Here is an 18819-nt window from a genome sequence, read left to right as displayed (position 1 = left end):
GTTTACTAGGTAGTGGTTGAGTTCGGTATGTTCCTGCAACCGATATAATAACCTTGGCCTAAATTTGTGAAAAGTTTTTTAATTGAGTGTTACTTACTCGTAATTGTACGTATTCAATCAGTTTTTTTAGGGTTCTGTACCCAAAGGGTAAAAACGTGAACCTATTACTAAGACTCCGCTATCCGTCTGTCCGTCTGACCGTCTGACCGTCTGTCCGTCTGTCCGTCTGTCTGTCTGTCCGTCTGTCCGTCTGTCCGTCTGTCTGTCACCAAGCTGTATCTCATTTAAAATGAGGTTGCATTTAAAAGAGTACGCTCTTTTTTGAAGGTTTGAAGGTCCGTATTGGTCCGGAAACACCAATGAATGTTTTGCTTTCTAAAACATTGATGCATGGGTGGAAACAAGATATACCGATTAGCAAGCAATTGATTCGGCATAAACGAATTTTCAAAATGAAGAAAACTTAGTCTTAAATAAAGCACACAAACGTGATATGTGTTATCACTTAGTTTAAAACCGAGCATGAACAACATTTAAAAGGTTAGTCATAATCTCATAATAACGTGCCATCACCATTCTTCAGAATGAATAATGCAAAGCCGAAGTTTGCTTGCTGCACTTGTTGCATCATCTGTAGCCGTTTCAGCAGGCCAATGTTCTACATCAAATTGAAAGTGCGCGATTAATGTTGGAACGTAACTGTTAGGATTAATATTTGTATCTATCTACGTAGTGTATGCATTTACAGCGCATCGCGCGCAATAGTTAACGGCAGTTAACAACCAACCGTGTGCGTGTATCATTCTCCGAATCCTAACCTCAAAGCTAACAGTAACATAATAAAAACCGGCCAAGTGCGAGTCGGACTCGCGCACGAAGGTTTCCGTACCATTACGCAAAAAACGGCAAAAAAATCACGTTTGTTGTATGGGAGCCCCCCTTAAATATTAATTTTATTCTGTTTTTAGTATTTGTTGTTATAGCGGCAACAGAAATACACCATCTGTGAAAATTTCAACTGTCTAGCTATCACGGTTCATGAGATACAGCCTGATGACAGACGGACAGACGGACAGACGGACGGACAGACGGACAGCGGAGTCTTAGTAATAGGGTCCCGTTTTTACCCTTTGGGTACGGAACCCCAAAAAGTAATCATTGAAAATGCTAATTTAGATTGAAAAACAATTCTCTATGTAAATTTAAAATATCAAGTATAAAGTTATAAGTATCGGCATCAGAGTTGAGACAACCCACACAAAATTATGACATGTAATGCAGCATTTAATAGCCTAACTAAAAAAATCCTCAAGATTTCAGCTATAATTTAGCTAAAATATCGTGCAATGAAATCACATTCACTCATGCATGAATACACAACTTTTTTTGCAATTAGTACTTCATGTTGTATGTAAGTATGTGTGTACCTGGGTCAAGATTCTTTTCGTAGTCTTGTTTTTGACCCCAAGAAATGTGACTGAGTGGAGCTTTTTGTATGGGGTGAAATTTATTTTTTTATTTTTCTCAAGAGAATTATAATCTACAGCTAGAAAGGCGTGCAATAGCACTCATTTTTATTTTTTTATTTTGATAAAAGACAAAAATAGAAGCGTGGCAGAGTGGTCAGGAACAAGAAAAAGAAAATAATTTTGACCCACCTAATTATTCGCCTCAACTCTCCTGCCGATAACTAGTAGTATATATCAGAACAACTGCATATTAAAACTCATGTATGTGTACTTATCTAAAAGTCATACTTTACTATACAACTCTTCTTTGTAACAAAACATACCTAGGTACTTATTAACCACAATATCGAACAAGCAGCTCGTACATTATTCACCTTCAAACTATTATGAAAGCCAAAGCAGCGGGCAATTGATCATGCGACGATATTACGGGGACGTGACGAGGCGAATTTCAGCGAGGCGAGTGAGGGTTCACATCGTCATTTTTTTCGAGGTTTCCAGTTTCAAAGTAGGCAAGTTTACAGCAGGCTTAAAGACATAGGTTATTACGGGTTAGTTTGCTTTTGTTAACCCCCGATGTAACCCTCTTTTTGCGTGTTATAAGTTTGACCACTGTGTGTGTGTATGCATGTCGCTCCGTAGCTCTTAAACGAGTGAACCGATTTAGTTTAAGGAAAAGTTTTATTGAAAAGCAATTTTCTAGTCAACAAACAACCAACACCAAACCAACCAACAAACTGTCTTGCAGTTTGGCTGAATAATTCAATGTAAAAGGAGGGTTTATTTCGCCAGAATAAATGTTTTTTTTTTGTGGTGATTCTTAGACATGGTTCATCCGATTGTGTATTCAGAGTTCTTTTAATTAAAAGTTTAATATGTAGTTATGTACTATACCTACGTGTTTAAATTTTATCTAACTTAATATTATGACTAAGGTGTAGGGTTTGTGAAGTTAGGGTGTGTAGAGTTAGAAGCTTGGCTCTACTAGAGATCTGATAACTTTTTGACAGTGCAAGCCTTATGGTTTCGTCATGGCAACATTTTACATGAAATAGTTATTTGTGCAACAAGAGAGGAAAGTTGGTTTTTGTTGCGAGTGTTTATTTTGAGTCCCGAGAAAGCGAAAGATTCTAAGGTAGAATCTTGAGCGTAGCGAGGGACTCAAAAATACGAGATGTAAAATAACTTTGCTCTCGTGTTGCACACATAATTTTTCACCTCAGTAGTGAGAACATATTAAAGGTTAAAATGTATTTCGAATTACACAGAATAAACAACAAAAAAAGTATTATAATATGTACGATACGATAAGATACGATACGATACGATACGATACGAGACGTGACGAGACCGGACCGGACCGGACCGGACCGGACCGGACCGTACCGGACCGTACCGTACCGTACCGTACCGTTCCGTACCGTACCGTACCGTACCGTAAAAAATAAAAAAAAGGAAAGTCGCACTTTCCTCACTCCAGGGAGTGACGACAGTAGGCTTGTTCGAGCTGCTGAGGTGAAAAGATTTCGAATTACACAAAATAAAGAGAAAAAACATAATTTTAATATGTACCATACCATACGATACGATACGATACGATACGATACGATACGACACGACACGACACGACTCGATACTATAATAAAAGTATGAAGTGGCAGTTCATGGCCTTCACTAAATTAAAAAGCTACATTGTTTCACTCCCTGGAGTGAGGAAAGTAGGTTTGTTCGAGCTGCTGAGGTGAAAATGTTTTTGGTGCGATGCTTCTGTCCCCAGAAGGTATTGGCGGAAATATTACTCTTGATGTAATTATTTCAGCAAACGTAGTCACCATTAAAGCCCATTTTGTTTTAATGCGTTTTTCTAGCATAATTCGTTTGATAAAAGCGTTTATAAAATCTAGTTTTATAACATATTATTTTTCTTTAGTCTTAACCAGTTTTCACTACCTGTTGACTTTTTCCGTGACAATCAAAATTAATTCTTCTTAAACATAAATAAAATAATTCTTAAACATCAAGACGATATAAAACGAATCTTACTTAAACTAAACGCGTATATTGTACATAACCTGTGAAGTGTAAGACCTGTAAGGGCCACTCGCATCATCCCACTAACCCACCCCGGTTAAACCTAGAGTTACCATGGTTACCAGTACAATTTGACTGGGTTACGGTTTAACCGGTTAACCCCGGGTTAGTGGGATGGTGTAAGTGGCGCTAAACCAACACGAGAGCAATACAGTTCTATTCTATTCTATTTTAACATCGTTATAACTGTTTAATTTACCGTACCTAATTCCTAAATCTTGAATTCCGCTGGCCATGTTTCATTTGTGGTATGAAAGGCCCTTTAAGTTAAAAAACTTCAAAGTACGTAAAGCCTGAGTATTAACGTGCGGCATTTTCATTGAGGGGACGTTTTCGCCTTCAGGCTTCAGAAATTGAATTCAGCTGATTTATATAAATTTACAGAAATTAGTTTTCCCTCCGAGTTTTCCCTGTGAACATTTTTCCTTCCAAAAATCATTTATAATATAATCGGACGCGAGGTACCTGTACCTACATACGATTAAGTATAACAACCCATCGTTGTAACCTACACGTAGGTAATATTAAAGATATCGACATTCGTAACAATATAAATCTTGAAGGATGGTCTAATGCGTGACTCGAAAATGTTAAGGGGCCCACTGACTATCAGTCCGCCGGACGATATCGGCCTGTCAGTTGTTCGGAACTGTCAAATTTTTGTTCTAACTGACAGGCCGATATCGTCCGGCGGACTGATAGTCAGTGGGCCCCTTATTAGACAAAATGTTTGCATTTGACTAAAGACGTGTTTGTACGAATTTATTTGATCTAATTAATAAATATGCAAAACTTTTATAGAAATACTTTCATGATTCTATGCCCGTCTGTCATAGGTCACACTTTGCTTCTTGTCATAACAGATTTTGTGTAGTTTTATTTCATGAGATTTTGTGTAGATTTAGGTTTCAATTATGTATAATTGAAAATTTCAAATATGTCAGTTGTAGTTAAGCCAACATTAGGTAGTAGTGTATAAAGTGAATTATGCGATCTACCGATAAGCCTGACGCCGCGTTTCCTTAAGTTTATATTAATGATATCGACTTCCGGCGGCGGCGGGATAATGACGTCAGAAATGATTACGGACTATCGCTGACGTTGTTGGTGAAAATCTGACAAACGAGTTTCACGTTTTTTACAAAGTATAAATTTATGCTAATCTCAAGGAAATTATTTGACGGTGAAAGATGAAATCCAGAAAAAAATGTTTTCACTAACTGCTTGTAAAGGTTCTTTCACGAACGGTGTCAATTTATATGTAGGTAGATTAAGATGTAAGGTAGGTTGTAGCGGCATGCAATAACAGTAAATTGTTAACCGAGGGATGAAAGGCACTCGCAATAGTCCGAGGCTGAAATGATGCCTTTAACCTTAACTTGGGTTATTACTTTTCATTTCGAATACAAGTTATTGTTTTTTTTAAACATGACTAAGTATAAATTTTTATAGTATTTCTTGAGGGTACTTTCAATTAACAATTTAGGCAAAAGTATCGTTATTTATGGAATGGGGTTAAATATCAAAATGGAAATATTATAACAAATTAATTTAAACCCAAATTTCAATTGCTTATCGTAAAAAAAGTACTTGGAACGTAAAATGCTCTAATGCAGAGACGTATCATTTTCTGCATACCTTTTAGCAAAACAATGACCCTCTTTCAGAGCATGAAAAATGAAAAATAATAAATTAGTCTATATCAGCGAGGTGGTTTCATTGTACAATAGGTACCCAATACTTTACAGAAGCCAATCTAGTCAACATTGTAATCGACACACACATACCTAAAAGTCTGTTTTTTTATTCCGTAGACTAAAATGACGTTTCATGTGTATGAGATGACATTTCTTAGTACCACATGAAATGTCATTTTAATCTACGAAATAAAAAAACAGAATATAACTATAATCATGAAAGCTTCAAAAACCATTTAATGTTCTGAGAATTTAAAAGATTGTTATCAAAATCCCATGGAACTGTCGTGAACTGTCAACAGCCGTTTCTGCTTCTTTGTAACAAACTCACAGTCACTTACAAATCTGTATCCGGTTGTATAGTTATATTCAATTGAATCAAGATAATCTGAACCCTTTACAACAAATCAAAACAACTTTGTCGTCGAAATCCAACGCCTAATGGCGGCCATTTTGGCGAGGAAATGACTTCCGCGTTATACAGGAGATTAATGGATATTTTTGATACTCATTGTTATTATTATGTTTCGAGTAACGGAGGAAATGAGTAAGGGGGAGCGGGAGGTAATCAGACCCCGGTGTTTGAGTAGAAATTTGCTTAAATATAAGTGTTACGTTCTAATGCTTTCAAGGACAATTGAGAAATCTCGTAACCTCTCAGGAGCTTTGTTTGTGAGCTGTAATGAGGGTAGTTTCTTTATAGTCGCATTCTTTCAGCTAATTTGTCCATATAATTAATGAATCATGAAGTTTACTGAGCGGTTTTTCTACGAATGCTTTCTGCTAGCTGGCTATTACTTTAAAATTAAAAGAAGGTTTTCAAACCATTAAAAAAGAAGTTGGTCAAAATAGGTTACCTTTTGTCCTATAAAATTTTCTCTCTTTCCAAGAGTTATCCTGGACTTAATGTAGTTATTTAAATAAATGTATTATTTCGAGCTAAGATCCCTGTTCATTCCCTCTAAATAATAAGCATAACGAAACAAAAACAAGGCATAGAAGAAAACTTAATACTGTAAGCGGACTTTTCTATTTTTGGTGTTGGCAATGTGTCAAATGACACCAAATGTGTTTGAACCCTTTCCGCGCCCGTATAATAGAGGGCCCGGAAGAAACGCCTTCAACGACCACCTAGCCATTTTCCGGGGTGCCTCGTTCCACGCTTAATGACGACATTAACCGCTAATTCTACGTGCAAGTACCGGGGGGCTTAGCCAAGATGACTTTCGTTCGCAGAGAAAAGCAACGAAGCGCTGTCTATCGCATTAATATGGAAGTGACAGTGAGGCAATTGCTTTTCGTTTCGTTTTCTGCAAACGATTGTCATGTTGGCTTGGCCCCCGGGTCGCGTCACGTTTCACGCCGCAAATCAGATTTATTGCTTACCAATAAAACCGGCGAGCTCTCAGGGCGAAACCTATCTCAGGCATTTTATATTTATACACGAAATATATCTCTCTGTCGACAGTGTATATATGTTGTCAGCAAATATGCATGTTTTAGGCTGCAATTTTAGCTGGGTCAGTGCCCAGGACTGACGGTCTGTGATTATTGTCTTGGAGAAAGCGTCGCAACGCCAAACACTGAATAAATAGTACGAGTAGATTGTTAACCAAGCGATCGATGAAAGGCACTCAGTTCTGCCGAGGTATAGGTATAGTTCTCACTGCGTTAGAGCACCAATAGTTCGAGACTGAAATGATGCCTTTCACTCTATTTTTCATTTCGAATACGAGGAAAGTAAACATGACTAAGTTTAATTTTTTGTAGCATTTCTTGGGGTTATTTTCAATTAACCATTTAGGTAAAAGTATCGTTATTTATGGAATGGGGAGTTAAATATCAGAATCCAAATCGTAGGTATAACAAATCCATTTAAAACCAAATTTCAATTGATTATCGTAAAAAAATTAAGAAAATCCTGCTTGGAAAGTAAAATGTTCTAGTGCAGAAACGTATCACTTTCTGCACACTTTTTAGAATAACATCGACCCTCTTCCAAAGCATGAGAAATGAGAAAAAAAATCGTTTTATGCAGCCTGTTTTTCTCGTGTCAATTATTGTTCCAGCCCAGCACCTCAAAAATTGTCAAATCCTTAACCATTTAAGTTATGATGAAGTACCCAAGCGCCCGATGATTAAATGTTATTCGCATTTCCAATGTTGTTATTTACTGCCACTAAACTGTAAAGTTTTCACAAAAAGTTTTCAAAGAAATTAATCTTACTTGAATTCAACTTATCTTTCAATTTAAGATATGCAGATAAACCCGCTTTGAGCGTTATTTACCACGAAGTCGATAAACACTCAATTTATCATATTTCGAACAATGGGATTTTTGTATAGAACGCCACCCTTTCAGGCGCTGCTCTGATCAATAACAGCGTGATTGATATTCACTTGGATAAACAAACGTTTGGGGCGTTTAAAAATGAATATAATAGGACTGCAAATAAATGGATTAGAGCTCAAAGCTGGACAGCGGAGAGAATTTATAAATGAGCTGAATTTTGCGTGTTCAAATTGAAACTGTGTGAAATTAATTATCACATTCAGCAGATCAAACAAAAAGATACCTCTCACGATATTCGAAACCGGTACTTAACCGTGTACATTTACATTTTAAGGTCAGGCGGAGAGAAAGGACCAAAGTTTGTTTTGTCCGGAGTGAATTGTATGACAATCTCAAAAACGCGTTCCGCACACGGTGTTTCTCATACCTTGACTTTATTATTTTGTTTTGACGTTACCCAAACCAGTTCACCAACAAGACTTACTTACATAACACCTCGGAAAGAATTGGCAGTCATTTATAAAGTAGTTGTTTTTGGACGCATCCTTTTGCAGCATTGCTGTAACAAACTAAGAATCCTTAGTTCTGATCGTTCCCCCATCGTTCCAGAAGCTGGTGGTGGGCAACGCCACGCAGCGCAACTGGCGCGGCATCCTCATCGCGCTGCTGGTGATCGTGGCCGTCCTGGCGCTGATTGTTACGTCCGTGGTGCTGCTCACGCCCCCCGACGAGGGGCCCAGGGTCAAGGGCCGCCGGCTCCGCATACAGGACCTGCTCAGCGACGAACTGGTGCCTGTTAGGTGGAATGGGACCTGGATTTCTGGTGAGTCTATTATTAAGACAGTTTCATTGCGGTGCGTAACTGAGTCATAAAAATGGCTTTTCTGAATATGAAAGTTAAGGATATGCTAGTCTAGTTTCTGGTGATGACTTAAATACATCGCTTTGACCAGCTGTGTATAACCCACTTAAGTTAGCGAAAGAACGCCAATTTTTAGATGTGCGGATGAGGTCAGGAAAAGGGTGGTTTCTCTGAGTAATTTAGTGTAGTAAAACTGAACATTTTAATTACCATAAATATCATGTTTGCCAACAATCTAAAGAGGCGTTTCATTTAAAATCCAGCGTTTGCATTTTGCAATACCTTGGGTATCCAAGAACTATGGATAGGTTACCTAATACAAAATTTTATTAAAATTGGCTTGTTTGTTCCTGTCTCCATTTAAACTAACGTCGTTGTCGCGGCAGCAACGCGACCGTTCACTACATTCTCTATTAATTCGCCTTTGTACTACTTTTATCTGATGTATCCTTGATTCCTTTCTTTTTCGTACAATAAAGTGTTTACTTACTTAATAAGGCCCTCGAGATGTTGTCGAATTAAGGATTCAGTTTTCATCAAATTAGTGTGTATTAATTATGCTGTTATTAAGCATAAATTATACATACTTCTAAATTTAATCTTGATGTTAAACAGTATAGAACCCCGAGCCAAAAACAATTACTAATTTAAAGCCATTTGTGAGATTGAGACTAAAACTCCGTATTTTGCGATAATTGTTCTGTGACAGCGATTGTAAAGATCAATCAAGATTTAAAAGGAGTATAGATTAAACTTTCTACGTAATACAATACAAATCCTAAATCAGACCCTAGTCTGGAAAAGCTTTACTTGATTTAATGCAAACTCATTTCGACACGACAGGAGTATGTACGTTTAACGAATATCAATGAATAAATTTTCCGAATTCTCATTTTGTTTTGATGAGCGTGAAAACATGACACAAACGTGATTCGAATGCAGAATGAAGACTTCAACACGGATTCGGGTTTTAAAATAAAATTTTGATCTAATAATAATCTGATTGCATCTCTTTAGCAACATCATGTTGGGCTGTTCTTCTATTCTTTATTACCGTAAACCACCTAACTATAGTCCAGTTCTACAGTCGCCATCAATATATAGGAGCGGCCGAGGTGCTCAAAAATATCTGAACAATAGTGTACTGTACAACTAAGGTCCACAATTTCAACAGCTAATTATTTTGTTTAATACCAATCTTCTCGTTGGTGTTTGTTCTAGCTTGAGTTTTTTTATAGCTTTTATGAAAATATTTTGCCTTAGAACTACGCTGTTGTTATTATATTCATCATACCATAGCTAAGACCGTTTGGACTATACTTGGGTGGCACTATACTTATATTGACGGGGATATAAACCGTGATTACCTTTTGTATTGTTTATGAAATATCGGGAGCTCATAAACAATACAAAAGGTAAGTCAATATAAGTCTAGTGAAACTAACCGTGAATCTTTCAAAACTCTTATATTTGGGTGATTTAATGGTATCATATAATGATAGTAGGTTCGCCTCGATCAGGGACCTCGCGACACATACATACATTTTTATCCCTCTAATTTCTTAAACTCAAGGCTCATGTTTGAACTTAGAAACTAAATGTATATGAAGTACGTTACTATACTGAATTTCATGACTGAAAATTAATCAAAGTATCTGCTAACAACCACGAAACTTACAAACATGAAAAGTGCATCTTACTCTATTATCTAAATCTTACTTCGTTCGGTCAATCCACACAATATCATATTCGTATTTGACGCCTCTCTAAATATTTCGTCTTCTTAAAATAAGAAAACCCTTAACGTGACTTCACACAGTATTCAAGTTGGACTTGACATAAGTACGTTTTAGCTTCGAGATATCACTGAGCAAGTATTTATAGCTCTATTATGTAAGTGGGTAAATCAACTTTTTCCTTTCATGGTTAGAATAAAATATAATAGAATTCTTCTAACAAACTAACTATGCTACAAGAATTAGTTGATCCACCCATATGATATGACGTTTTCAAAGTCGAATAAAAGCCGCTTTGTGCTAGTAATGACGTCTCGTCGGCCTAAATCGCAAACCTCGTAACTCAATCTGACCAAATTTTACAGGAGGCACAAAAAACTTCATTACCAAAAATTTTGCATGAAGACTTACTTAGTATTTTTTACGTAATGTTATGTTAAATTTAGCCGACAGATTGTTAAAAACATATTTTATTTTAAGTCACCTGAACCTGGACAATTTGGAGTTACGAGATTTTCTTGAAAATTTTAGAAAACTAATCGGGAGTTAAGAGTTTTGCTATAAAAATCCGTAATAAAAACAGAGGATAACCTTTTGATCTGAACAAGGTAATCGTGTATTAAAATAATAAAATACTTGCAAATTAAAAAATATTTATTAAAAGCCTCTTCTGGCTTCACACGCTAAAGTGGGAGTACAGAATTGCAGCGCGTCGGTAATAGTAGCCCATGGTTTTGGTAGCTGGAATTATAGGGGGCAAATTTAATGCTTGTCAACTTCCTCGAGAGAGGGGCTTTTCTTGATGAATTCGTTCTTCAAGAAAAAGCCCAAAAGGAAGTGGACATGGCGGAGCCCCGAAACTATGTCAAAAAATGAGATCAATTTCATCATAACCGACAAAAAGCATAATTATATTATACAGAGACGTCTCAGTGATCAACACCGGTATAGTGATCACCGACTTGTTAGAAGCTCTCTGAATATCAACTATAAGCTCGGACGTGTCCGTTTGATGAAGTCCAGGCTCCGACCTAGCCTGCTCCAAACCATGGTAGGATCTGAAACATTCCAGTCGAACCTGGAGAACCGATTCGCTGCCGTGGAATGCACAAATGCCGTTGACATAAACCAGACCCTTAAAAATATGGTTGGAATCCTCAGGGACGGAGGTACGAAATTTTGTGAAGGACAGCGTAAAGCCGGGATGTCGAAGCTTTCGGAGGAAACCCTCAGGCTCAGGAAGGAACGACAGGAAGACCCACCTGCCACTTAGTCACATCGACGGGCTCTAAACAAGAAGCTTGGCAAACTAGTACGACGTGATCTCCGGTGCTCCAATACACGCTTCATTGAGCAAGCGATTGAGCAGAATCGGGGGTCAGAATTTTTTGTCCAGTCCCTTGGAAGAAGCCACCTGGCGAAGTTGGCCACAACTGTTGGGGCTGTTATATCCTCCCGGTCGGGGATTCTCTCTGAAATCGAATCCTTCTATAGCCAGCATACTTAAGTTTTTTGCCTACATACATTTTCATGACTTTTGACCAGCGGCAAACCCACCGGGATCGGTTACTTTCATTACGGACATAACGTCGTATTAGAAACGTCGGGATTTATAAATTAATTATTTTAATACGAGATAGTCTCGACCAAAGTCACAGAAAGATTAAATAATTTGCGTAAAAAACCACGTAACTAATCTTCATGCCTAAAGATCCACGCGAAGCAAACCTCGCATGTCCACGGCACGCAACCAAACGACATTTTCAATAGTCTAATGTGTTTAAATTTGATAAATATCTATCGTGAATACATAATTAGGAAAATTGTAGAAAGAACCTTATGTGTATGTGTACATACCTGTTATTCAGCACCCGTTTTCTTCCTAAATATTTACGCAAAACTGACGTTCAGTCACAACACCATCGCAAACTGATGTACTGAAGGGCGGCGGGGGGAGATACGAGGTATTTCTTTTACGAAATGGCGGTCGGGAGTTGCGAGGTTTTCTATTTTGCTTTTTAAACGTAAACGGTTTATTTTTGGTATTTAAGAGTTTTGCCGTTAGATGCGTTCAGAATAGTACTATCTAAAAGTGTCAAAACATGATTTTCAAAAAAAATGGAGTTACGAGGTATGCGATTTAGGCCGACGCGTCTAAGACAGTGGTATGTACTAATGAAATAGGCTGCCAAACGACTCATAAAGAAAATAATTGCTTCTAAACTGACGTCGCTCACGTAATCCGACGGCAATAAACAATTGTAATGTTTCTATCTCACAAAACTTTAGCACTGCGTCTGCGAACTTCAAAGGAACTTTTACAGTTCTCGTTTCTTTGATACTGAAATAATTCGAAACGACCTTTTCACAGTTGCATCACATACAAACGTGCATTTGAATATTAACCATGACTTAACAGCTCAAGGTTCAAATTTGATTCGCAATTTAAGAGCTCAGGAAGTTTTTTATTTACCAAAAGTCCCACCAGTACTAGTGCCCTAGAACTCATCAGACTAGACACAACTTGAGCTTTTTAAGTGACTTTTAGTGTACGAGCCGCCCACGGTAAAACCTCGACTAAGGAGCACAAGTCGCTACGTTTCAGTTGGTACACTAGGTACCTAAGGTATGTGGGGGCTATAAAAAGTCTATATATATATGCAAACTGACTTCGATTTTGAAACAACACTTCACTTATATTCGCCTAAAATATTTATTTTAAATGCTTTTATAATAAATATTTAGTTTCAGGTATTAAATGTGGGCATTCAATGATAACATTTGCATCGATAGTTGTGACAACGAAACGTATGAAATTTATCTAAATTATAGTGTATTAAATACGGTTAGTTATGAACTGTATTATCTTTCAAACTTGCCACATTATCCGATTTAGTCCTCCCATTGAGACCGTTACGAATATGGTTGTTGTAAAAAAGGGCTTTTATTTTACTCCCTCGTTGCTACGGTGTCTTTGATACTATCACATCTCAATTTTACGGCGTTTTTACAGGCTATTAGCACCCCATTCCTGTGTAGAATATAGTTTATGACATCCTTGGTGATTTCACTTTCTAGTGTATTTATTTTGGAAGGTAGAATACACATGAATGACAAATAAAACTTCGTTGTTAATATTATAAAATCTTAGGGAAAGAAATCAGCTGATTTTTTTTTTGTTTATTTAGAACACAAACAGTCACATATACAAATGGATTTGAAATACAAATCCAAAATGCAAAAAATAAATAAAAAAAATAAAAAAATTCTGCTGATTTCTTTCCCTAAGATTTTACAATATTAACAACGAAGTTTTATTTGTCATTCATGTGTATTCTCCCTTCAAAAAAAAAAATGTTTAAAACGTTTGTGTAATGCAAGAAAATTACAAATAAACAAAACATATGACGCGCCGCGCGAAACATGTGACAGAAGATATGGTCAAATTAGCCATCAAGTGGGTTTTTACTTTTTATCTCAATTGCTCTGAAAGTATGCTTTGGTTAAAAAGTTTGCTTGTCAAATCACTTGGCTATATCACTAGCTATTCTATACTAAAACTATACTGCTATACAGGATATCTACAGCCATTGGACAAACCCTGAAATCCCACGTAGGGTTACTTCTGAGGAATGCTCTAACGTTAATATTTTTTTAATTAGAAGAAAAGGTAAAAAAAGAAATTTTCAAATAAAATTTATTTCTAATAATCGACAACAAAAAGAAACATACTGTATTAATCATTGGCAGTGCTTTTGAGAATTTGTTCGAAAATGTGCGGCAATGATGAATTTTTCAAAAATCAGAATCTTATTAGTGTTATAAATAAAAAAGTTAATCAAAAAGGTCGAAGAAGGTTTCATACTATTTATTACCTCAGGAGCTACTATTAACACATACAGGCTGCTCCAAAGTAAAAATTCGTAATTTGTTCTTTTCTTCGTAACCGCTACACCGGTTGTTATGATACTTTATATACTGGTTCTAAATACCCTAATGTAAATGTACATTTCGGCTTTGTCCAATGGCTAAGGACACGCTGTGTACAGAGTAATGATATACAACTGAAAATAAGCGATCTTACATATGTTTTCGTGATGGTTTTCTATAAAACCAACTTTAACCTTTAAAGGTTGATTGAAGCATGTCCTTGTAAATATAGTATAGTTTTTCATGACATTTGCCCTTGATTAAAACGTGTAAAAGTTCAATATAAAAATTATAAGCGGCGATAGCCCAGCGATAGCGCGATAGCCACGTATATTTTATTTTCAGCTAAAAGCACTGCAATGCGACATGCGCCACGAAACCACCTGTCGATCGGTTCCTGCTGTTTTTTGGTTTATGTTTTTTGACAGGGTTATACTAATTATTGTTGTTCGAATTAGTTATGTTTTTGGCAATATATTTTTTTTTGTACAAGCTTTTATCGCTGACTACTTTTCTTTCCGCTCATCGAGACAATTCTAACGACCCCAAACACAATTAGTTTGTATTGTTTTATCACAGAGTTCCCATGGCCACCTTCTGTCTCCATCATCAGATCAGCTCCGCGTCATCATAATATTGCATTGTCATCCGATTTACATATGTATGCAAAATTTCAGTCTAATCGAACAATGGAATGTTAAAGATTTGACCCACATGCAGACATACTAACAGGGCAAGTTAATAAAAGCTTGTAAAAGGTCAACCTTTTCAGTAAAATTAGAAAACATTCCAATATTTCCAATTAACAATAGTCTACTGTCTAGAAAATCATCATATCCTTTTTAGATGTTATTAAAAAGAAGTCAAAATTCATCTAGGACAAATAATACACATTTCACGACATGAATCAACGTTCTTTACTGTAATAGAACAACCACCAACCGACTCTCACGTAATAGCTCAACTCCTCATTTAGTGTCTATCCCAAACAAAAACACATCGTGGCATTTCCTCCGGTAAACATTCGGATATAGCGGCGCGTCGTGAGCCAAACAATGAATTAGTGCGGCCATTGTCCGCCATGTTTGTTTGTCTGTTATGGCAGTGGGCACAATAACAGTAAGGAATATTTCGGGAAATGTAATGTATTACGCATGTCGTATTAGTGTTGGCAAGATAGATATCGGTTTTGATCTATGGTTAGTTCATCACTTCGTTCGTTACATAAACCGACATTCATTTTTAATGCCTTTCATTATGTAGCAATCACAAACAAGATATAGTCCCAATTTCCCTCCCTAGATATTAACATTATAGAAAAGATTTTTATGCAATTTATTTCATATTAACCATAGCTATGCCCCTTCGTTTGATTTTTAGATTTTTCGATTATTAGAAGAATTAAGAACGAAAAACGAATTCCATACAAAATATTGTCTTCGGTTACCGCGATAGTTACCATGAAATAAAACTGACCCGTTGACCACGAACGCTGTAAAGGGTTCGAAACGTCGGGATGTATTATAAATTCAATATACGCGATATAATCCGTTTTCATACTTTTATTTCATGAAATCCATAAAAAAAATTAAATGTTCCTAACTCTTATAATAATACAAATTCGAAAAAATCAAACAAAGGGGCGTAGCTGTAGTTGATATGCATTAAATAGTGTCAAAATATCCAGAGTATTCAAAAATGTTAATATCTAGAGAGGAAAAAAGGGACTACGTCTGTATGGAAAGGCGGTTTAAGACATACAAATTAGTTAATAAACACGTCTACTGCTAAGCTTATTTAAATTGATTGTTAATTGAAAGTAATAACTTTAGGCAAAGAAGCTTAATTCAAATTGCAACTGAAATTAAACGAAAATTTTAACTGTGCTGCAAGGCTAATCCTGTGTTTAGGTTAGTACAGAGGCGTTATAATACCAGGCACTTCGAATCCTTGCACCGTCAAACCGGTACAAGTGCGCTCTTAGATTGCCCATAGTTGTTATAGTTCTGTGGGTCGTGTCTGGATGGTTTTTCGTAGAATTCGATTTGGTGGAGTCTACGTGACGAATGGAATTGACGTCTAGTACATAAGTTAGCAGCCGTCGCGGCAGCCGCAGTCCCTTGGGACCGGCGAAAATACCGCGAGTTAGGTCTTTCAATAAATAAAATTGGTATTATATAAGGTTTTTGTATAAAACTTTTAATTTTCATAGCAAGTTTTATTTGAGACTTTTGTACCATTTTAAACATTTGAATCATCATGGCTTTTTGCCAAGGCTTATGGGAATGGGAGCTTGGGGACTAATTGGGGAATAATTTGAATTGCGATAAAAATATATTTTCGTGGATTTTATTTTAGTTTTAGCTGTATTTACAAGAAATACCATCGAAATTGTTTTTGTATGAAATTTTAAATTAAGTTAATACTAATTTTCGTAGCGAGTTTAATTGTGACATTTCTACGGGGTCTTAAAAATTGGAAACCTTGCTATTTGTATTTTGCTATAAAGAACTAAAATCATATGCAGGTTTATTTAACTTTCACTGTATGTACTAACATAGAAAGCCTAACACATATTTTAATTACCTATAGGATAGTAACCGGAAAAACCCGGATTAGAGGGATCAAGTGAACCGAGATGAATTCTGTAGTGCACGCCCAGATTTCCTAAATTCATGTACACCTTGAGAACCGTTGGTCGGGTGGAGAATGAATAAAATATGCTATTTTAGTTTAAATCGTCGATCGATGTCTTCTCTAAAAACCTATTTACAACTAACTACCAAGTACCAACTCACAAATATTTATTAGTTATTGTATTTTATAAATTTAATCATTATTTATTTATTCGATTTTATGTATATATATGTTTATTTAATATTTTTTGCTCAATACATGATGGTACAAATGGCAGACCTAGTGCCTTAAGGCATATATGCTCCACTATATATTAAACTAAATACATGCTTGACTTACACCTCTTTATATATATTTTTACATATTCCCAAACCACTCACTTCCACATCCACTTTAAAAAAAAACCTTGTATATTGTTTCTAATTTGTCTTAATTATTAGTTACTGTTTACTGTTCTGAGCTATCTTCTTGCCCTGGGCTCCACGGAAGACTAGCGCTGTAGCATATACCTATATGTTAGAGCATATGCTGAGTGGTGTCCATTTGTAGCCTCTATAGCAGCATCAATATTGTAATTATTGCATGTTAGTATAAGCTACTTGTAATTTTACGTGTTAGTGTATAAGATCTTCTTCTTTTTAAACTTGTATGGTGCTGTATGTAGTTTTTACAATAAACGTTTTCTATTCTATTCTATTCTATTCTATTCTATTTAGTTTTTCTTTTTCTCGGATACCGATTGTGATACGAGATCACTAAAGCTTGAATAGGTAATTTTGAAACATATTTTTTTATTTGTATGTTGCGATAACGTGCAATTAATAAACCTTTGCCGATCCCTTGTAAAACTTAGAAATATTTAATATAAGACAAAATGAGTAAAGTATATGGACATTAAGAAATAAATAAACTTTCGTCTAGTCTGATAATTTTCTACAATAATATTTGTCACTGAAGGATCTAAAAAAATCCGTAATTTCTATGAATGATCAAGTTTCTTCCCACGTGTTATTGAGTAAGAAAAAAATACCTTTATACTTATCTGTAAACACAATGTCGGGGTTTTGATACGATGAAGTAATCCCTTAAAAGCAAAAACTAAAGCCACCCTCCATCCGTCCACATCCGATAATATTCTCGCAATAGTGCTAAGCGAAAAGTTTTTTCTGACACTTTTCCACCGTGTCACAGATTTCCCCATGGATTTTCTTCACTAATTGAAAGTGGTTTACGTCTGTCAACATGTCACGCTAGAAATATAAAGTGGATATGTCACGTCACTAAGTTGTTTTCCCCTGTTCATTCTTTATTTATTTATACCAACCACCCCGTTATCAATTCATTTACTGAGTTGTTTTTAGGGTTCCGTACAAAAAGGGTAAAAATGGGACCCAATTACTAAGACTCCGCTTTCCGCCTGTCTGTCACCAGGATGTATGTCATGAACCGTAATAGCTAGACAGTTTAAATTTTCACACATGAAGTATTTCTGTTGCCGCTACAACAGCAAATAAATACTAAAAACAGAATAAAACAAATATTTAAGTGGGGCTCCCGTACAACAAACATGATTTTTTGCCATTGTTTGTGTAATGGTACGGAACCTTTCGTGCGCGAGTCTGAATTGCTCTTGGCCGGTTTTTTTCTAGGTTACAGTATTTAGTTACAGCAATAACAAATATTATGTTCAAAAACCGGCCATGCTTAGTGTACTTAGTTACAGTCAAATAATAATTTAATTTCCGAACCATTTCGTACCTTGTCACAGTGACATTTAATATAAAAGGCGCTAGAGACCTCATACTATTGTCACTGTGACTACTTTCATGATATTTTTTGGACACACTGTTCAAAAGTCAGAGGAAGGGAGGGGGATACAACTTGTTTCTTTCCAGAGCTATTATTCTCGAAATTTATCACACAGGTCATTAAGCTAAGCCGCAGAGAGACGGACATGGTAAAACTATAAGGGTTCCAAGTTGACTATAAAACCCTCAAAACAAAAATAAATATCATACTTACCATGTTATACCTACATCGTCGCTCAACAAATTTGGATACCGCGGATGTTCGACACAATTTTTAATATTCGCGGACTCCTTTG

The 18819-nt window shown here is 36.2% G+C and overlaps 1 protein-coding gene across 2 annotated transcripts in view; it reads left to right on the top strand.

Annotated features, from left to right (window-relative positions):
• Positions 1–18819, top strand: part of LOC134751054 (inactive dipeptidyl peptidase 10) — a 195142-nt gene that overhangs the window by 81728 nt on the left and 94595 nt on the right. Inside the window, exon 3 of one of the 2 annotated variants that reach the window (XM_063686394.1) lies at positions 8163–8373. In XM_063686394.1, the coding sequence (XP_063542464.1) occupies positions 8163–8373 (211 nt within the window). Of the gene's footprint in view, positions 1–8159; positions 8374–18819 lie in introns of both variants that reach the window. The other variant, XM_063686393.1, reaches the window with a different exon arrangement.

This window comes from Cydia strobilella, chromosome 21 (assembly GCF_947568885.1).
Source record: "Cydia strobilella chromosome 21, ilCydStro3.1, whole genome shotgun sequence".
Taxonomy (NCBI): domain Eukaryota; kingdom Metazoa; phylum Arthropoda; class Insecta; order Lepidoptera; family Tortricidae; genus Cydia; species Cydia strobilella.
This window is presented reverse-complemented; position numbering and strand designations above follow the sequence as displayed.